Source organism: Glossina fuscipes, unplaced genomic scaffold (assembly GCF_014805625.2).
Source record: "Glossina fuscipes isolate IAEA_lab_2018 unplaced genomic scaffold, Yale_Gfus_2 62, whole genome shotgun sequence".
NCBI lineage: Eukaryota > Metazoa > Arthropoda > Insecta > Diptera > Glossinidae > Glossina > Glossina fuscipes.
Window position 1 is genome coordinate 618813 of NW_023998434.1, and position 22508 is coordinate 641320.

At 33.0% G+C, this 22508-nt stretch overlaps 1 protein-coding gene and 1 long non-coding RNA gene across 2 annotated transcripts in view; one reads left to right on the top strand and one right to left on the bottom strand.

Annotated features, from left to right (window-relative positions):
- LOC119638059 (dynein heavy chain 10, axonemal) overlaps positions 1-18183 on the bottom strand; it is a 91414-nt gene extending 73231 nt beyond the window's left edge. The window contains exons 1-14 of the mRNA XM_038034654.1: positions 18005-18183; positions 17329-17923; positions 17103-17216; positions 15183-15375; positions 14815-15087; positions 12697-12804; positions 12454-12626; positions 11791-12395; positions 11562-11723; positions 11394-11502; positions 11253-11335; positions 6885-7176; positions 6140-6298; positions 732-884 (exon numbers count right to left, since the gene is read on the bottom strand). Coding sequence (XP_037890582.1) covers positions 732-884; positions 6140-6298; positions 6885-7176; positions 11253-11335; positions 11394-11502; positions 11562-11723; positions 11791-12395; positions 12454-12626; positions 12697-12804; positions 14815-15087; positions 15183-15375; positions 17103-17216; positions 17329-17923; positions 18005-18168 — 3183 coding nt within the window. The 5' untranslated portion in view covers positions 18169-18183. The remainder of the gene's footprint in view (positions 1-731; positions 885-6139; positions 6299-6884; positions 7177-11252; positions 11336-11393; positions 11503-11561; positions 11724-11790; positions 12396-12453; positions 12627-12696; positions 12805-14814; positions 15088-15182; positions 15376-17102; positions 17217-17328; positions 17924-18004) is intronic.
- LOC119638062 overlaps positions 1-22508 on the top strand; it is a 117138-nt gene that overhangs the window by 51451 nt on the left and 43179 nt on the right. The gene's annotated exons all lie outside the window — the stretch shown is intronic.

The following is a 22508-nucleotide window of genomic DNA, read 5'->3' on the forward strand; positions in this document are numbered from 1 at the left end:
TGTACTCACAACAACACAGGGTGTGTAATAGTTTTCCTAAATGCTTGCAAACACAGCATAGAAATACAATATATCGCGCGAAATGCGATAAATATTTCACTATTCTCGTTTAACGGAATCATCTCTGTTCGTCTGTCTGCTTCTTCAAATTTCCTACAAACGTAAAATTATATCGTAATTTTAATACATATTTGTTTTTTTTCTACCCCTTTGGCCAATTCCGATGCAAAAGTCAGCGAAATCAGTTTATGGATTCGCCCACATTTGCCGAAAACCGATCGTAAATATGGCGAAATTATTTTGCAAATTATTATCAAATTATACGAAATCCTTACGATATACACGATGCTTTTATACAATCGTCATATCGATCTAATGGATTTTTAAAAATCGTATACTGACACAGCTAATGGGTTTAGTATCCAAATACAGTTCAAGTTGACTACACGAACAACTTTTATTTTGTTTATTCTTTTTTGAATTTTGTATTAGTAAAAGTGGAACATTTACATAGCGAATAAAATGAGTTTAATGAGTGCATAAACTTCATGCACACTTCTCTCTACGCTTTAAACTTGTAAGCTTAATTAGCAATGAGGCTAAACTACTTTTGATTTGCGGTAACATTACATAACAGCTACTGTTGTTTAGCGATAATAACAATACATAGTAATACTTGATACGGAAAATGAGTAACGTTTCATTATACAATAACAATACAATATACTTACCTCCTTCCAAAACCCATTAATTTCGATTGAAGTCATATCGGCAAATTTCTGTTTAATTGGTTGCACCTTATCCATACGATAAAGCGATGAACGATACAAACGATGCCAACGTTTACCCAAATGATGAGCCATTAGCATATCATCGAAATTAAACTGTGTAAACGGAGGAGAAAACGGAAAATACATAGAAGAAAATACATAGATTAATAAGTGATTTCCATCTCACAATCTCACAATAATTATTATGCAATGACAGCAGAGGAGGAGAAGAAGGAGAAGAAGGAGGAGGAATAAGTGTAGCAGAGTTCTTAGATTCAGCTCTGGGTCAGCAATTATTACAGCAATTATTATATTCATTTTTAATTGCATAACTTTTCATTCTACACTGTTTGAAAGATTAAAGTTTATATTTTTGCCATATATATATATATATATATATATATATATATGTGCCATATATATATATATATGCCACACATATATATATATAGATATGATTATTACCATTTTTAAGGATATTTGAAAAATGTTTTAATTTTCATTCTCGAAATACAAAAATATGAGAAAAATGAAAAAAATGAAAAAAAAAGAACAGAAATGTATAGAAAAAGATTTCAAATTCATATACTAATCAAAATAAAACCCTAAAACCATAAAAGCACATCAACACTCATGCAGAACTGAATGTTCGCATAGCTTACAATACTTCTACATGTATGCATGTGTGTGTGTGTGTGTGTGTGGATACGTGAATATGCTCTTTTTACCATTTTATACACAATGTATTTCAAGTGCTTTTCATAAATAAAATTTCATATATTTAATAGATGCTCTTACTATTATTGCAGTTATTGTTGCTGATATTGTTGTTGTTGTTGTTGCTGTTGATGTTGTTGCGTGTTTAAAAATACCAGTTAATACCTCTTGTCCATCTAAAGGGTATTAGTAATGGCCTTACCAATAAACAAATATGCACAAATGTACACATATTCATGCATATACATGTACACTTGTATCCTCTTAAACATACACGCACACACACACACCCATATCCATATAAACTCTGAAGGACTTGTAACTTGTAACAGATTATAGAAACTTTTTCTACAGTGTACTTTTACTCCTTTTCTTGCTCTCGCTCGCTCTCTTTCTCTCTCTCTCTCTCTCTCTCTCTCTCTCTCTCTCTCTCTCTCTCTCTCCCTCTCTCTCTCCTTCTCACTCTCTTAATATCATATATATATATTTTTATTTTTTTTTTTGAATTTTTTTAATAAAAATTTATTAATAAATGTTTTATACAAGCATGTAGCTTATATTATATATGATGTAGCTTATATTATATAGGATGCATGCATAGGACATAGCATGTTTGAATGCGGTCGCAAAGTACAAAAATATTGAAATTATGAGACTTCTATAAGAAAAATAAAGTGTTAAAGAATAAACTTTAATACCTATTATCCAAAAAAAATATTTAAGTTTTCGAGAATTAGATTTCTCTCTGATCGATTTAGTTTAATGTAGTTCGTCAATACATTCCCTTCGTTACAATTACTTACTTCAGGTATTCGGCACGTGGAATTTTCTCGAAATTTCAGATATAGCTAATGTAAATACTGATGTTTAACATGAAGCAAGTTTCAGTTCTTTACAAGCTGTCTTTCAGTGGATTAAATTACGGCAAAATGCAGATGAAGCTACGTTCAAAAGCAACTCAGTTGAAGATCAACACAGTTAAAATATAATGTGTAATAAAAGAAGGGAGTTGGAATTCGAGATCAATCGGTTGACAGCCCTAGAGATCCAGACAAGTAGGAAAACGTGGCTAGGAGAAAAACTATTCCCGCTGTTTTTAAGCAGTGACTTTACTTTCGAAAAATTTAATTCTTAGCTAATTTTCCGCATGAGCAGCCAAGTAAGCAAGAATCGCAATTATCGCGCAAACCTCGGTGTGCAGGCGCATACTTGGTCGTTGCTGTAGTGAGTGCTCAGTCGGCACTAAATCGTGACAAATTTCTATCTTCTTTGCTTTCCTCACTTGCGATATTTCAACATTTTTTACAAATGCAATCCTGTAAGAGGTTATTAAATTCAAAAACGATGAACTTTAGGGATCGCATGAAAAGAAAAAAGCTTGGTAGGCCTAATATATTGGCATACTTGGAGAAGGGTGAAAAAAAGTAGAGGAAAAGCAAAGAACGCGTGCAAAGTGAATCCGAGTCTTTCCAGGACTCTAGGAGTCTTATCATTTCCTTTCAACTCTGATATCGCATTAAAGGATACTCTACTTTTGTTATTCACGTGACCCAATCAGTTCGTTCATATTTCATATGTAAGACTGTGAATTGAAATTACATTGACGTTAGAGATAAGCCGGTGTTAAGTAAGTCATGCTAAGTTTAACAAATACGTAACCTCTGATAAGGGTAAAACTGATTTTCTCTAATACCTACAGAAAGCGAAAAGTATCTTTTAGTGTTTATATGTAGATATCTGTGGTCTACCGTTTGCATATCTGTAGCTATGCGAGTGAGTAAGTGGATAATGCAGTGACTTTAGTCAAAGGATTTAAAAAGGATTTTTTTTTTTTTTTTATAAAAATCCTCATTTGAATTTACAAAAAATACTAATATGAGAGAAAAAAAGCACATGAACGCACACGCAACGCAATTGTGTGCATATATACTCACATGGATGTAGAGATGCATGTATGTTTGCATGTATGTAAAGGGGGATATGTACATATTTATACATTTATACTTAACACACAACCATTAACTGGCTGACCAGCCAATGCTTTATATATATATATATATATATATATATATATATTATGTTAATGCATATTTAGTTATTGGCTGCAAACACAAATAAGTATAAACACACGCACATGCACAGCAAAATAAAATAAATAAAAAAAAGAAGCAGAGAATCGTCCGTTTAAAATTTGCACCATACACTGCGCATACAGAAATGCAATGTAGATGTCAAGGAGATGAACGGGAGGATTTACAGTCATTTAAATTCACCCACAAAATAATGTTGAACGCAACTTAACTAAAATATGCAAATGTACAACAAGAACATACATGCTTTTATACCGACATTATATGCGTACATATGTGCATATATATATATATATATATATATATATATATACATCCTTTTATATATATACATATTATAATATATACGTATAGACATCTACATAAATACAGAGAAAAGCCAAGTGTGGACAGCACTGAAATGAGTCTCTATACATTCACACGCACATATACACATATAAAATTGTTTGTATTTCATATACGGCTGAATGTATTAAAAGCATACATGTACGAGTATATATGGATGTTTGTGGATTAGAATGTATCCCTTATTGTGGCTACAAATGTAATGCATGCATTTTCATTTAGAGCTTTGTTAGTTTAAATAAAATGCTTTATAGCATTTAGTACTACTAGTAGTAGCTACCAGTAGTACGTAGTAGTACGTACTGACACAGTTGCAGCAGTTAGTGCTTTGACTTCGTCTACTGCGTCCCTGTGTGTACTATAACCTACACCCTAGACTTTTTACGAAACATGAGAATGACTGACTGCGGGACACTGAGCGTAGTCGACTTTTCGTCTGTAAGAGAAAGAGAGCTTAACATCTTTGCTTTGGCAGCATGTAGCAAAAGTAGAAGGATGACGAAGCCACGTAATGTGTTGTCTGTTAAGACTTTATGGTGATATCAAAAAGAAAAGTAAAAAGGAAAGAAAAGAAAAGAAAAGAGAAAAGTAAAAAAAAAAAAAAAAAAAAAAAAAAAACGGGCCAGAAACTGGGAATAAAGTAAATCGTATAATTTTTAGTTTGCTTTGCAGATGAAAGAGATTTTATTCTTTCTTGTTTTTTTTTTTTTTTTTTTGTGTTTTCTTATATACATTTATTTCTATGCTGAGCATTTTTTAGTCATTTTATGCTTGAAAGCAAAAGCATAGTATACACAAAAAAAAAAAAAAAAAAAGCTTATTAAACTAAGTTAATATTCATAATAAAGTTTAGTGTAATATTTTATGAATCAAATGATTTATTCTGTTCAAGAGGATGATGAGTGATAAGGCGCCAGTTAGTTTTAGTTCTCGTGAAAACGATGCGATACGTAGACGCAACTAATGTATGCTTAAATGCTAACAATAGAAATGAAAGAATAAAATAACTGTATAATCAGGTAACACAAAGGTAAGAGTAGAAACAATACTATGCTTAATGTGTCGACAGTTTGAAAAAGTTCTTCAAACTATAATAACCGCGATCAATAATTATGCATCTTTTTCAGTCAATGAATAAAAGATTCATCCAATAAGTTTTCCAGTAGACGATCGCAGAAAAAATTTGAAAAAAAAAAAAAATTATCACTTCGGGGACAATATAGCAACACCTTTTATGCGAGAATATCCATAAAAAGTCTTTCGATGAATAGTTTAATTAGTTTGTTACAACAAAAACTACTCTTTAGTGGAAAAGAATTATTTGATATTCATTAAAAAGTTAATGGATAATAAGAACTTTATTTTTAAAAATCGCTTATCCTCTGTTGTATGTAGAAATGTAAAAAAGTAAAAAAATATACCGACAGAAGAAATTTAACTAAAATTTTTCAACTAACTTACAAATCAGTTTAAAACTCTAAAGTGCAAACTTTGCAGGCTGCAGTTTGCATCGCAGACAATGATTAAAATATAATTAAAAAATAGTCGACTGGCTATGTGCACACTGGAACTGGAATTGATAAGAGGCATAAAAAAAATTGACGAGCAATGATTACAATAAACAGACGGACAAAAAGTGAATATATCTAAACTTCTCATTTTCACACTTCGTGTTTAAGGGTTCATCTTCGATTTAAAAAATTTACCATACTCCCTATCAAGGTACCCATAAATAAAACAAGTAAAACCGTGCACCATTACATCACTGCACATAAGGAAAAGGGCTGAGAAAAAATTTGTAAATGGATGGAAACATGTCTTTGTACCGAATGTCTTCATAATATCTGAAAAATTGCTCCCTGTCGGTTGAACATAAGAAAACAAGAAGGACGGACGGACTGACAAGTTCGAGTGTATTCAGAAACTGATTCCAAATCGATGTGGGGATGGATGTATCCTAAGTCGTTGTGCGTTCACTTAACACACCTTCAAGCGGTATATGGTATGAGAAAATTCAATTGCAATTCGATTGTATGAAAAAATATCCTAAAGGTTTTTATAAAAGATTGATTGATTGATTGATTGATTGATTGTCGGTAAGTTTGCATTACACCGCTTATACTTAAAACACTTGATTTTTCGTGCCATTATCAAATCATGATTTTAAGTTTGTTATATCACTTAGGCGAACATAAACTTACTCACTAACTTACTTACAAGTATTCTATGCTCACTGAGTATTGTATAAGCCTCTTGCATTTCATGGATTTTGACTTCTTTTGTTAGAGTTGTCGTCTGTATTGTATCAATAGTTTGCATAACCAATTTGAAGTCGCTTAGTTCCTTTGTAGCTCTGTTCAAATTTGTGCTGAGTTCCTGAACGAAAAAAAAAAAAAGAAGAAGACAAAGAAAAGAAATAAAGCCAAGATTTACAATACTTTTGCGTACTTTACTATAATTGATGAGTCAAAAATTTTAGGTATGTAAATTGTGTATCTAAGCCAAGTTAAGTTAGTTGCAAATATATAGTTAAGGTAAGAAGGTAAAATGAAAAGAAAAAAAAAAAAATAAATAAAAATAAAATAAGAAGAAGACAGAAGAAGAAAAGTCAAATTTGATTGTTAACTGCACAGTAGTTGCTCTCTTGTATTGAAAAAAGAAATCAAAGTTTAACAAGTTTGCATTTGTGCTAAACTTGTTTGAAGAGGAAGAAAGGAGTGGGTGGGTTGTGATCATGAATACTGAAATACTTTCAAATTATATAGACGTATATGCCTACCATCGCTCTATACGAGTTACACACAATAATAGCAATTGTTGATGGGGAAAAAGGAAAAAATTGAAAAGTTAAATAATTTTCAAATATTTCCTAAATCGAAATCATTTTCCGTTTTAGAAGCAACAAATTAAAATGTTGTTTTTGTTGTTGTTGTTGTTATTTTTTTTTTTAATAGAAACTTACTTTAATTTCTAAACGCATTTTATCAATATTTTTAACATTCTTCGCAGCCAATTTTTCGCCCAATGTTGTGCACCACTCTTGCGCATGCTGACAAATCGAATCTAATAGTGGCTTCAAATTTAGGCGTATACATTGTATATTGAAAGCTGTAGGCAACTGCTGCAACTCCTCAATGATATTTGCATAAAATGCAAATTTCTCGTCGAGTTGTACAAGTGGCACACCACGATCCACAAATTTATCACAAATTGTTTCCTTATCGAATGCCCACAGATTGTAATATTTACGAAATCTGCAAAAGTAACAACAATAACGATAACGAAACGTTTAGCTTATAAAGAATAATATAAAAAAAAAAAAAAAAAACAAACAACGTGTAAAAAGATTTTTTTTCAAGAATTTTAAATGCCACAAAACAACGACCTCAACAACTTATCTATATATATATATATATATATATATACAGCAGAAAATTACAATACATTATATTGAGTCGAATTCTTTAATACCTTCCTGCCTATAATTTTGGAAAACGTGTACACTTACGATAGGGTTATAAAGTTGAGCTGAGTTTAATTCATTGTCGAAAATCATATTCTAGCTGTTGGTTAGTTGTTAGGCGTAAGACTGAGCTCAATTACACCATTGCATAAGCAAAGTCAACCAAGTCTAACCAAGTCTAACCAAGTGAGAACTCATTAAACACATTTTTTTAAAATACTTTCGGATAAGCTGTCGCCTCCTAAGGAAAGAAAGCTGGAAATAGATCGGGCAATGAAGCAATTTCGGGCAATCATTAGACCTAGAAATCAAAACAGTGAACTGATTAACATTTACTCAAGAGTCACTCTGAAATCATAAGGTGTTACCACACACAAAACACATCAAGCACTGTCGAAACGCATAAGGAATTAATCGAAGCTTAAATCATAACCGTTGCTAAAAACAATCAAGCAGAGCTCAATTTTAATCACACAAGTCACTATGAAAGAAGAAAAGAAGATGTACGTTAGGCGAAGACAAAGCCGAATCAAGCTTGCATTTAGAGTACAATAAAAGACAGATAAAGATGTTACCTACTTTTCATAAAAATTGTTACTTGCGTTAATGTAAAATAAATGTAAACTACATTTCTCTCTTTACATGGATCTAAAAAATGTACATTTGTATAAAGACATAGGAGCAAGTGCTAAGCTTAGAACAGATAAGAGAACAGATGAGATCTCACAGTGGAAAGGTTAACTGATAGGCGAGTAGACGCACATACAATGCAAGACCTAATAAAACCTGTCAAGGTCGGCAAGACACAATTGTAAAGATGTAAAAACGAAAACATTGATGGACAGACAGACAATTGAAAGTATGAATAAAATGGATAAATAGCAATTGAACAGAGATAGCGTAAGAACGAAGAGACCATATGTCAGTTTTGACAGGAGCGTAATTACCTAAAACCTTCTTCTCCGTTCTTCTTCGTCTCCGAGTCGATGTCGACGTTTAGTAAAAATTTACCTTACATTGAAATCGTCTGAAAAATATAAGACTTTTTACTCAAAACGACTTACTTCGACTGGCTTTCCAAGTTGAATGATTCTTTATTAAAGAAGAGCGAGAGTCTAAAACGCTCTCAAGTATCTTTCATAAACTTTTCCTAATTAAGGTAATATCTTTAACTAAACTCTTTAAAAAAAAAAAAAAACTGTCTTCCGACATTTCAGTCAGCGGAATACCGTGTCCAATAAGAACACCTGTGTGTCACAAATGCCATGATGCAATCAGCATTCCGCCAGAGATCGGTATGAAAAAAATATTATGCTAAATTGTAGATTCTATGCGTTTTATCGAGTTCTGCAAGTCATGTTGCAGTTTGTCCACACATGAATTACTTTTTAGATGCTAGTAACACAATAATTATCGTCTTCATCATGATCATGATTTGTGCATCTCTATGACTTTTGTGTTTTTTGTATTTCTCCTCTCTCGCTCTGTCAAGGCGTTTGCTTGATATTGTGACTGTAAGAGATGCCGTCATATGTTTGCATATTTGATAAGAAGGAGGAGGAATAGTAAACATAGCTACTGTGCTGGCATTTAGACGTTCAGCAGCTAACAACAAGTGAAAATGGTATATTTAGTTTATCATTTTGTTTCTCATTTTTTAATATATTTCTTGTACGTCAAATGTATTGGAAATTTTGCGATAAATTTGCTAAGGAGAAGAGAATAAAAGTAGTCTTTATCACAATCTATATATTAATCGCATCCTCAAATTAGGCGTAATACAGTGACTTAGAGAACATTCATAACATCTATATAATTGCTTTGACTCTAAATATTCACTATTCAAGATTTGTTCAAAACTCCGAATATCATATTTATCACTTGAGTAGGATGTGCATAAAATGCACTACATCTTCATACGCATTTACCTAATATACTTAAATAGTGCTTGAGTGCGGGTAGAGCGAGCAGTGTGTTTGAGAATCATAGTGCAAATCATGCATTTTATTGAAAACATGAGTCAGAGATTTCATTATTTTGACTTGCAAATCCACACCGATTCGGTCTCTGCTCAAGCAAGGAAATATTAATTCAAAGGAACCAGAACGAATAAGAATAAAAGGGAGAATGAATAAAAAATTCTTTTAAATTCTACTAAAATTTCTCACATATATATATTTACTATCAATGGCACATAAAGTCAGCACCTTTGAAAATTTGCCAAAAAACAAAAAGGAAGAAAGAAAGAAAGAAAGAAGAATGCAAAAATGAGAAAAAAAAAAATTTTTATTCATGAAAGATACTCAGATGAAAAAAAGCGCGAACAACAACTTCATCTCTAGGAACCTCGCCATTACAGTTTATTTCAAGTTTTTACTCCATGAGAGAAACATTTAGTAATTAAATGATTACTCTATGGATTTTAGAGGAAAAAAAAAATCGTATGTCATGAATTTTTCCGTTCCGCAGTAGCCAAAATTTACTTGTTAATTAAGGCTATAAAGTTGTTTAGAGCCCAGATGTTTTCTCGTTAATGTTAAAATGTACATGTGTGAATACTTATGCGAAATATTCATAGGAGGTGCTGTTGTGGCCCATACAACCTTAACGAAGTGTCGAAAAGAACAACAGTTGAGAACCGAATGAACTTTGAATGTGAGGAATTGCAAAAAAACCTGGAAGTTAGAACCTAAAGTTGATGTCTAGCTAAACTTTCTTGCATCAACCCGACAAAGACAATTTTTCTGCTTCCGATTTCATTATTGCATGTTCGGGCAGCAAGTAAAACAGAAACAGAAAAGAAACAATAGGATCACGCAACAGGGACTATATGAAAGAAAAGAATGTAAAATGGATAGGGCGAGAGAGAGAAACATTGCTGATTGTGGTTTCTTCATATATACTGAATACAATGAATTTCTTAGACTTAATGTAAGTGCAGTGTGAATTGCGTGCTATGCTATGATTGGCCGCTTGCCGCGTTTACGTGTAAAAATATAAAAGTACCATTTGTGTGTATTTGTTGATGTTATAAAATTATCACGCGACGGTAAAGATTTTTTTCTTAGTGGAGTAAGTTGTTAGTGTATGCAGACGTTCAGGCAAAACGCAACAATTTTTTTCCTACACTTAGTGGAGCTTCAATCTGATCATGAAATTTCCTATTCAATAATCTTGACGTAAAGATTGGAGGGCTGCGCATAGCAATAGTTAAACGAACCTATTTCCACTTACGATAACATTATGGCATTTTGTAATAGACTTATTGGCGATCTAAGAGGGTGTGAAGATAATTTCGAATTTAAATATTAAGTCGAAATTCGGTCTAACACAAAGTTCAGTTGGTGTGCAGTCCAATCATAACCCATCCGTAGCCGTGGATAAGCGATGCATAGGTCATACATAGGCGATGCACAGATGATGCATAGGTGATGCACAGCCCAGCCGTAGGCGATGCGTAGGCCACGCGTAGGCGATGCATAAGCTGTGCATAGGCTGTGCATATTTTCATAAAAATTCATGAAGTACCCACAAAAATATTTTACGTTTTTTAACATAGACGGAGTAGGGTTCCGAATCCAACTGTATCTTATTTCTGAGTATTTGACAGAGCACTGTTAAGATGTTTACAGGGGTTTGTTAAGGGCAATGGTAGATGTCTTTGCTAATTCGAATTTATCCTTGCACTCTTGCGAGTTTAATTGGCTTAGTTGTACTGACGATTCTAACTTATCGACAACATTTTTTCTTGTCGGATCGATAAAACTTTTTTTTGTTATGATTTTCAATCGTCCTACTTTATACATACATATATCGATATAGTTAATAAAAAACTTAGATATTTAAAGAGTGCAAAGCATAGCTTACTTCATAACACAAGATTTTGCATCGTCAACCACACGTGTAGCCATCTCCTGTATTTTAACCACTAAATCGGTGATGCCACTATACTGTAGTTGAAAAAATATTTATAAAAATATTTTCGTGAAAAATTTTAATAATATTTACCTTAACTATATCTTCGTAAAAGGTGAAATTATATTTAAATCCTTCTACATTTTCAATTGGAGCACATAGCAAACAAGTGCCGTCCATCCAACGTGTGAAAAGTTTTAACCTACAATCTAAGCAAGTGACAGTGGAAGTCTTATCAATTTTTCAAGTACTTTTGTTTACCGTTCTAAAAAATCTTTAACTGCATGAACAATCATATTCTTTATCTGCGATGAGGAAGGCTCAAGCATAATCTCAGAAAGAACCAGTACAGCGTTCACTTCAAACATGGGCTTCTTGCTAAGCAGTCGTTCCAAAAAGCATTCTAAATTTTTAAAACTCCAACTAAATGGAAAAAGCAAAAATGTGTATTTGTAAAATAGTGAAGCTTAAGAGTTAAGACTTAACTTACTCTAAGAGGCTTCTAAAGGTTTGTTCTTCCCAAACATTATAATATTCCCGCATTTTATCTGATCGGCCGGTAAAAGAACCTAAAACTAAACTCTCAAGTTTAATTAACACCGGACCCAATGAATCGTATAATCTTTTCATAGCCGAACATTTTTCTGTGCGGAATTGTTCTAAACGTTCCATATAGATGTGACAATGATAGACACCGACACCGCACTCTGCTTTCTCCTCGGAAATGCTCTCCTCGGATTCTTTAATGCGTACAATTTGCACCTTATGATGGTGATGATGATGAGGTTGATCGCTTTCAGTACTCTCGGTACTACTGCTGGACTCGGCTGCTGCGCTAAATTGTATCATCGGTTCTCTTTTCTTACCATTTGTGTCATCCAAAGAAAAAAGATTGAATTTTTTCATTTGCTCAATACGATTACGTATATCAATCCGAATGTAATTGATTTGAGATACTATTGATTGTAATTTGCGTAATAACGAACTAACTGATTCAGTGTATTTTTTAATATTAAACGATTGCCATGTGTAACGACTGACACCAACTTGTATCGCCACTTCAGTCTCGTACAGGTGATCACGTAAAAAGTTTACCTACATATGGTAAATTTTTTATATATATTTGCAGGATTATGTAACGAATAATGCGTACCTCAGATAGAGATAATTCGCCCAATATGTGATTATAATTGTCAATTACATCGGATACAGCTTCGAAATCGTTAAATAACATTTCCTTTTTCATAATTGCTGTACGCAGAACGGTAGGCAATTGAAAGCCAAAATGCTCAAATTGCTGACCTTCGAATAGAATTTCGAACACATCTAATACCACAATAAACAAAACAAGAATGAAAAGTAAGAGTATGGATGTGAGAGTTATCCTACGATTTACCTCTAGTTAAGTTAACAGTAAATTGCATTTCATATTCGACCAAGGCATGATCACCGACCAGTGAACGCCACGTGGGTAAGCCGTCTTGACTAGAAACACGCAATAATACTGAAAAAAGAAAGCGAATAAAATCAATACATCTTTTTAACTGTCGAACGCATTGTCAACGGACTATATCGTAACGGTTCGAAGAGATGGAACTGCCTTTCGTATGGCAAAGTAGGAATTATTATCAATATTCGCTCTAAATACAACTTTCAAAACAAATTCTTTGACTTTTTGCTACTACCAAGCAGTCACCAGAGAATTGAGGTCGAATGTCCGCTCAAAAACGTTTAAATATGTTTCGGTTGATGATTGCCTAAGATTGATTAAGAATCAGAATTAAAAATAAAGAATCACTTCAATCATCCTAATAACAAATCGGTGGACTCTAACATAACGAATATGAAATAACTTTTTTCACTTCGAAAGATGTTAATATTAGGTGTGCAAATAAATTCTCTTCATATTTTGATAAAATTCAAATTCAATTAGAAAACACTTGGTACAAAGCTTAATAATCGCAATACGCCCCATCATTATCTCTGGTCTTTTGCTTTTTATTGGTTAGCTTGCGAATGCCTTTAGTACTTTCGAGCCGAAATGGACACATTACGCATATCCTCAACTTTTTCGATGTTTTGATCTCCTACATATGCAATAGACTCAACTAGCCGTAATCAGAAAGAGACAGATCTGTGAAACGTGCCGCAATTGAAAGAAATTTCCAGCTCTAGTTAAGGATGGCTACCTGCTTGCTTTTGCTGCGCACGAATGGACATAAGCATAGTCTACAATTTTTTACACGAAATCTCACAAATCACTTTGCAATTGTTTCATAGCTTACTGTATTTTCACTCCGAGACAACCCAATCGCATTATTCGTAGCTTCCGGTGCGTTTGTTTCAATATAAAATAGAATTAAAATGCAGTCAACAAAATGGCATTGATCTCTTTGCGCTTTGGTTCATACTAAAAAGCAACTCGTAGGTAACTGAAACATAGACCGCATGAACTTCAATGTCATGTTGTCTATCTAACAAATAAACAAAGAGAACTTATTTGTGCACCTAATAAAAATGGAAGCGTATTAGAAACTGATTTTAAGTTTATTCTCTGCATTCTTACGAATGTGTAACGAGAGAATCGATTTATAGCAGAATTTTCTTGATCATTATGGGTTCATTGTCGTCAACCAAAATCGTATCCACCTAGCTTGAGTTTCTTCTCATAATTTTGGCCATGCTATTTCTTTATGAAAAAGACATTTAAGAAGAGTTTTTTTTTATAGTTATACTTTAAAAGCCGACCAAGTTAAAAAAAGTTTTCATTTCCATATTTTATATGTTCACTGTACACTTTGCAAAATATTTTTTACTTTTATTATTATTACAAAGATTAGTTTTAAATAATCATCGGTTTATATAGCTGTTAAGATTTCCTTTTTTGTTTTTTTTTTTTTTTTTTGTTATTGCTTCTATGCTTATTTTCAGTCTCTTACTTGAGCAACAATAAAAGCGGAAAAATTCTTCATTTTTTTTTTTTTTTTTTGCATATCTAGGGCAAATTATTTTCTCATATTTTTATCTATATTCGGTTTTTTAAGTTATTTACATTTAAAGTTTTTCCGCTAAATGATGAATAAATACAGAGTAATGGTGGCTAGTATTGGCTTTAACATGCTTCAATAAAACCAATAAATTCCATTAAGCATTTCCTCAATCATAGCAAAAACTTTACGTTATGCAAACTTTCACATAAATATACGGATAACCATGCGTAAAGAAAAATCCCTCACTAAAAAAAATAAGAAAATAAATACCGTTTGCATGAATAAAAAATTGGAAGGCATGCCGCCGGCATTAATTCCTCAAAAAAAAAAAAAAAAAAAAAAAAAAAAAATACATATATATATATATGTATATATATGTATGAAATCGAAAATAAAATTTTTAAATCTCAAACTATAAAGGCCGGTTAAAGCGTGGAGCGTAAAGATAAAAATATTTAAAGGAAATATAAAGTTGGAAGTTGGTTTCTTTTGTTGTTATTGTTTATGTTTTCAAATTTACTTACAATCACATTGTTTTAAGCAAAATTTATCCTTCTCGCTTATCTTAGTTTTCGCATTTTTCATTACGCGCACAAAATGTTGGGCCCTTTGAATATGAACATCGGTTTTCGTTTTACGCGACACAAACCATTGTATCAATGTAGCAATAACCGTGAACTTTGTAATTTTCCGTATGAAACCCGAAGGTCCGCCAGTTTGGGCGGAATTACGTGCCTCGTCCACCATTTTCTTTCCACGCAATTTCAATGAATCACAGGCATCAGAGATGTAGGCAACTATACGAAACGTACGTAAAATGGGAATAAAATAATTAATAAAATATCTTATAGTAAGTCATTGCAATGACAAATTAAAGCGTTAGTTTACTTACGGGTATCCTTATTCGATATTTCAACTCGTAGAATATTTTTGCGCATTATCGCGTTCACTAAGTACGTAGCACGTGTTGAATAGCGTTCGAAGAGACTATTTTCAAAGGTATACATTTTTTTCACCAATTCAAAGTATGCCTTAAATGCGGTACGTTTTAAATAACTATTTTTGATCGACGGTTCGTTTTCCATCTGTTAAGTTTTAGATAAAGAAAGGAGGAAAAATGAAAAGAATATTTTTTTTTTAATTTAGTAAACTTTTAAGCCATAAGCGATCTGCCGACGGATAGCCAGACATGAGTTTTGTAGATCCCATAGACTTTTTGCAAGATCGCAAAGGATTCGATTGTTTGCTCGGAATATGTAATAGTGGACCACTTTCGCTTTGTTGAGTGGAGCTGAATGATCGATAAAGGAAGGTCTTGAACCGATCACAAAAAAAAACGTCTCTTGATCGAGCAATACAGCAAAAAACCTTTTGTCAGTTGGCGAGATTTTGTTGACATTTCGCTGTGCGAACACCTTTTGGGTCGGACTCTGAACACGTTCATATATAAATTACAGAAATGTTAAATCTCTGCTTGGTTATAAAACCCATCTTTCTCTTGACATATTTGGCGTAAAGGTAGATGACCTTTGCTCGCAATTGTTTCGAGGAGAAAAGACCAGGTCTCAGAAAACAAAATATAGCCGCAAGATAGATATATCGAGCAGTATTAATTCTTTAAGTACTCTTTCGGACAAGACAACAACAGGGGAATACCTTAAGCTATTTTTATAAGTCAAGAAGCGCCACAAGGTATTCGAGGAGTTTAAGGCTATCAAAACCAAGTAGGTTTGTTTCCCTCGTTCGCTCATTGATTACAAAAAAATTGAGGGAGAATTTTGAGCTGCCACGGACATGGAAAGCTTGAAGTCTTTGTGTTTGTTATTGCGAATGCAGATAATTTTGATAGAAAAGAACTTTTGATAGAAAGACAATTTTACTGTGAAGGAATTGATCAAATGTTGTTCTCAATTATGGATCGCAAATGGACAAACTGAGAGGCTGTTCATAGAACGAATTATTTTTGGGTACCATCCGATAACGGGAAGTATTGTTCAGCAAGACCTTAAGGCAGGACAAGTTACCGATTGAAAAAAGTGCTAATTAGAAGGAGGCTTCTCAGTTCAATCTCAGTTCAGTGTTTTTCATTATGAATTTTGTAGGATCGTCCTGCTTCAGAGTCATTCCCAAAGTTATTAACAAAAAAAAAAAAGAAATTAAATAACATTTTTACAAGATCGTCTTGTGTTTGACACATTGTTCTTTATTGGGCGAAGCTTTCAAATCACCGCCTTGGCGTTGCTTATTTTTAATATCGAACAGCGAGGTGCAAGGCAGTTGATGCCTTGGTCGACATTGGAACAGGAACAGTTAGGCCTGTCTAGAATGCTGTTTTGCTGATATGACATTGGATACTTTAAAGATAAAGCAAGTCGTTGACTTTACTTTGACGAGAGAGCAAAATGAAAGCTATTACTCACTTATAGTATTATTTACGTTTTAAAAGTAAGAAAAAAGTGAATTTTTAATTAAATAAATTTTTCTTTAAAATACTTTCAATTAGTTATGAACATAACAAAAAAACTGCAAAAAATGCGAGAAAAAAAATTATTTGAGAGCAAAAACCAGGCCAGGCCGTACTGTGTTTTAACACGTAAATGTTTTTGTTGCTTTAATAAATGCATAAATGCATATTACCACCGCGCTGCAGTATTAGCAGTCAACCGTTTCAAGTTATGTGATGATGGTACAAAATCGAAAATTCATAAAATAATAACATTTCGGAAAGCCAGGATAACAAAAACGAAAAAAAAAAAAAACAGAAAAAAGGAAAATAAGCAAAAATTTTTAAAACAATGGATGCGTTACCAACCCGTTTAAATGCCAATACAGACATTTTTAATTTGTTGCTTAACAGTCGGGTCCATTGTATGGCACCAATATATGCTGGTTGATGTTTACCTATCGGTGGATTTTTTTTATTGTTCTAAAGCGAGAGTAAATAATGAAAAAAAAAAAAAAATTGAATTGAAAATTAAATTAAATATAAAATATTTGAATTTTTTTTTTTTTTTTTTTTTATGCTTCAATTCGCTCACAATGTATTCATATTCCACATTATTGATTTCGCTGACAAAATATCTCAATAAATTGTCATGCTTAGTTGACATGAATTCTTTTAATGCTTCACGGGTGTCCATACGATTAATATCGCGTAATAGCTCTAAGCCCAATTCCGATGATCGCAGCATCGTAATGCTTCTTTCAATTACACTTTTAGCTTCGCTCTCCAAGCTATCCAAACGTCGATTAAATGTATCTAATGTATACTCCCAATTCTCCCAATTGCTTGGAAGGAATACATCATAATCAATACTTGTTAGCATATCGTCTAAAAGTCGATAAACTTTACGCATAAGATCGTCAACCATAGCTGGCGATGTAATAATAGATTTCAAGCGTGTACCAAACAAATTTTCATACTGTATAAATACGCTGCCGATAGTTGCAATGTCACGACTTATACGCGAAATATGATCGACTTCATTAAATAAAGCGTTACGATCGAATTCCCAACGTGAGCCGACACCAGAGTCTTCAATATGCTTACGACTCATTAGATAAGCGGTTTTCCAGCAACGTAATAAATTTTCGGAACTTTTCGCCGTATCATATGTAAATTTTGCCGAATAACTGGAAAAAAGAAAATCTCTCATAAGTAATTATACGCTTAATAAGCGCTTTTTTTTTTTTTTTTTTTTATCTTTTATATACCGAAATATTTTCTCAAAGGCAATGATTTTTTTAGTCTTTTCGGTAAAAACATTAGATATCTGACATAGTAGTATTTGCATTTTGTCATCATGACAATAATAACTTGACATGGTCCAGATATGGCGTAAGCCTACCATTACGTTAGGAATTAATAAAGTTGACATCTTAAAACTGTCATTGGTGCGAATTTTCTATATACACAGTATTTGAAATGAAAAGAACAAATAAGTTGTCAATGGTTAGTTAATGGGATAATTATTAATTACCTCGAGATAATCAGTTATGGTTGCGACATAATCTGCATTCTCTTTGGCTAAATGATATCGAGCTTCAGCCTTTTCAATAACTTCATTCCAGTGCATAAGAGATTTCGATTTTTTCTGTTTTAGATAACCTAAAGGAAGTAAAGGCCACGTTTAGCATAGGCGTACGTACTTTTTATCTGTGCTGTTATAACTTTGCAGAATATTGGTTACATGATACTGTGAGAGTCCACTCACTCTAGTTGTCGATTTTGTCGTACACATAAAGTAGCGTCTATATTTGAAAAAAGTATTTTGTAGGGTTTTTGTACAACTGTGCGTATCGAAACTCCTAAACACATTTGCCTCCTTCTTCATGTATAGGTATGGGTTTGTTGTAATTGTGAGCGAATATTTAATTAAATTTTCGTTCATTTTTCAACTCGGGAATGATTTATAATTTTAAGGCCATAGATGATAAAAACAGTGTTTTGATAAGCGTAGCCGGGCCCATATAACTACACTACAAAGTTTTCCGTTACTTCAACTTATTTCTTTTATATGTAAATAATTGTATATGGCTAGGTACTAAGCGGATGTACCCTACGCAATCATGTTGGTAATCAGCTATAACTGTAGGCAGAGGGAGGTTGAAAGAGGCAGCAGTATTCGTGTATGCTAAACTTGTACGTATAAGTAGACTTGAAAGTGGAAATATCAACAGCGTTTGTTAGTGTATATTTTACTGCCGTTACGTCTCTTGATGAAAGAGTTTGAGTGACACAAAGTGCTATCATCAAAGCATGTCCTTTGTCACATGTAGGCGGGGGGAGGAAGAACAAAGCCTTGTGGTACTTCTTACAGTTACCAGAATGCAAAAAGTTCTAGTCCGAGTTACAGTTTGGAAGTCGTAATCGTTACATCAAGAGTTGGACATGCATGAGCTTTGACTCTATTCAATTTCCAGTGTATACTTCCATGTGTTATTGAATTGTCTAGTTCTTTGGTACCTTACGTTTGCATAGCTGCATTAACTACTCCTACCACTTGATGTATGCTACAGATTATTGATATTTCCAATGACTACTTATTGGTATTTTCGTGGTTGTTATTTTCTGCAGTGTCACTCTATATAATGCTACAATCTGAGCGTGTCTACGACGAGTATAAGAAAATATTGCAGCTCGTCTGATCTAAAATTATGTTTATATTCTTGTCAAAACGGGTTCATACCCTTCTACTGCTTGTATTGTTACGTAAAGCTATCTAAAAGAAATTTTGTGGCAGCTACTCATTAAATTAAGGACTGACAGACTCACCTACTAGAGTTGTTACAAATTCTGATTTCAATTGTTCCAATATCGTATTTAATTCCAATTCTCGGTAATGCCATAAACGATACTCTGCCATAGGAGTAAACTCATCTAAAGGCTATGTTAAAGAATTTCTCATATTTTATTTTGGTAAATGTCCATTAATAGGTTTTCGTTTAGTTAGTTACCCTCTCTTGAAGCAATTTTAAACGACCCTCAATGTATAGAACCCATCCACGAAGGACATCTTCAAGCTGCGCTAGCTTATAGGTGGGAATCATGTGCGGTCTTTTCGTATCGATTGGTATGCGGACTTTTGATTCTTCATATTCTACATCTTCTTGTCCTTCTGCGACATAAGATGTGGGTAAATTGAAAGCCCATACCATATGTTCCATAGTCCATTGCACTTCCGATTCGAAATCGCATAAATTCTTATTCAATCCCTCCTGTAAAGGCGGTAACTTTTCGTTAACTTTTTCGCTATCGCGACGTTGTTGTTGAATTTTTTCATGTGTCTCTCGCAATAATTTGTCCCAACGCTCCGCAATAGTAAGACGTACTTCCAGTTTTTCATCTTTAGGATAAAAGAATGGAAACAAATTTTTGTTTTAACATTTCTTCACCTTTAGCTATGGCGCATATCTATAAATTTCATTTATCCTGGAAAAAATTGTTTAATTCATTATACCTTCCTCGTCCGATGACAACCTTTTAGTCTCTAATGCTTTCATTATGGCTTGCTCTTCGACGTCTTCGTCGTCATCTACCGCACTTTCTCTCCTAGCCTCTTTTAGTGATTTCCTTTCTTCTTTTATCTTGGTTATAGTTTTTCTTTTTTTGGCCTCTTTTTCCAATTTTCTTAAGATATAAATCAATTATTTATTTATTATATAACTAAGATTCTGTTAAGAAATATTATCATCAACTAAAAATAACGCTAAAGAACGTAGAAGCGATGTTTATACATACAAACAAACTGAAATAAATTAATTTTTAATCGCTAATGAAGAGAGTAACACAATATACGTACAATGAAAATTTGCAAAATTAAATGAAATTATAACAGTATATATATATACGTAACTTTATCCAGCACTTAAACTGAACGAATAACTCAAACTCCCGGTCTACGGTGCTCTCTTTCTATTTCCCTCTCTCCGTGTTTTCCTTTCTTTGTCTCTCTCTTCTCCCTATCTCTATCTCTCTTTCTTTCAAACCTCTTTTCTGCCTAGTTAGCTCTATTCGCTCTATTTGGGAATATTAGCATGTAGTCATTAACTATTGTGTTTCCTAAGCAGGAATTATTTCTCGAAAGGATGATGCGATGTATTCCCAGGCTGGTCGTAGCAAAAACTTTGAGCCCGTTTTTTAAATCCTTATTTACATCATTCTTCGTTGTAAGGCCTTGGCTAATGTGGTCTGCGGTTTCCTTCCGATAAAATGGCCAATGGTTATTCGTTGACATTCGCGAAATAGTTAAGTACATAGCCTCAAGCTCTTCTAGGAAACGTCCTGTCAAGTGATTTCAAGTCAAGTTCAACGTCCAGTCTCCGCATCATGCAACTCTCCGATGCATTGTGACACAACCACTTGGAACCTTGTACACTTTCTTTTGAATTCTTCGCTTAGAGGAAATTTTCTGGTGATGACACTTCATTTTTTTAAAAAAATATGAATAATTTGCAAACTTTATTAAAGCGTACACCGTTTATACAATAAAGTAATAGATGCTGACAGGTTGAGATGATAAAAAAAATTAAAACAAATGCTGTGGTAACATAACCTCCAAACAATGAAATGAAAATTAGACGTCTCCGTGACAATAATTTGCGTTAAACGGCTTCCTTTCTGACATTTTTTTTTTTAACTTAAACCGCTGTAGCTGTTAAGTCAAGTCGAAATTTAACCTTGTGCTGAAGAAAGCCTTTTTACTAGCGTTCATTTCTTTCTGCTTTTTACGCTCTCTTTGTTGTACATAGTCTTGTTTTAATAACCATAAAGTAACTTTGTAATGAAAAAACAATTTTTAATTTTTTTTTTTTAAGATTTTGTTGTTTTCACCGAAAAACAAGCAATTTTTCGTAGCAAAAAAAAAAAGAAAAAAAAATATCCGATTAAAAATAACTGAATGAATTTATACAATTTAATGTGAAACGAAAAAAAGAAAAGATATAGAAGAAGACCGATATAGAAGGCAAAGAGAAAAAGTCTCTTATCGCTTGGTTTAAAATTTATGGTAAAACGAAAAACCGAAAAAAGCGAGAAGTGAACGATGCATAGCTCTTTGTTGAATACGATATTAAAAAGTGATTGCCACAAAAGAGATAGGTTAGGGGGGTGTGGGTGTGGGGCAAAAAAAAAAAAGAAAGAGGATAAATATGAGGCACAGGACGAAGAGGGAAAGTTATGATTGCAAAGTCTATATATTGTACAAATAAATTTACATACATACAAATGTTTATACGGTTGGCAGTATTTGTTTAAAACACGATGCTAAAGCAATGATAAAAGACGGGAAAAATTAAAGAGAAAACAACGAAAATTTTTTAAAAGGATAACAAAAAAAAAAAAAAAGAAAAAAGAAAAAACCGGCAATAAAAACAGAAAAGCATTTAATAAATGAAGAAACACAAAAAGCCAATGATGGTCAACAAAAATAAAAAGGAAACAAAAAAAAAAAAAAAAATGCCAACAAATCCAAAACGGATCAGAACAAAAGCTTTACAAAGACAAAAAAAAAAACAAGAAAAAAGGAATTGAAATTTCGCTTTAAATACTTTTTTTGTTTAAGTGCCTTTAAACGAAATTCCGATGGTTTCGACAATTCTAATAGGCCAGGACCAGAATCTTTAATTTCGGTGGAAACGCTAACATCAGCATGCGGCCCCTCATGGCCTTCCATTCGTTTCTGTTCCATCAGTTTTGGTTCCCGAAATTGAAATCGTA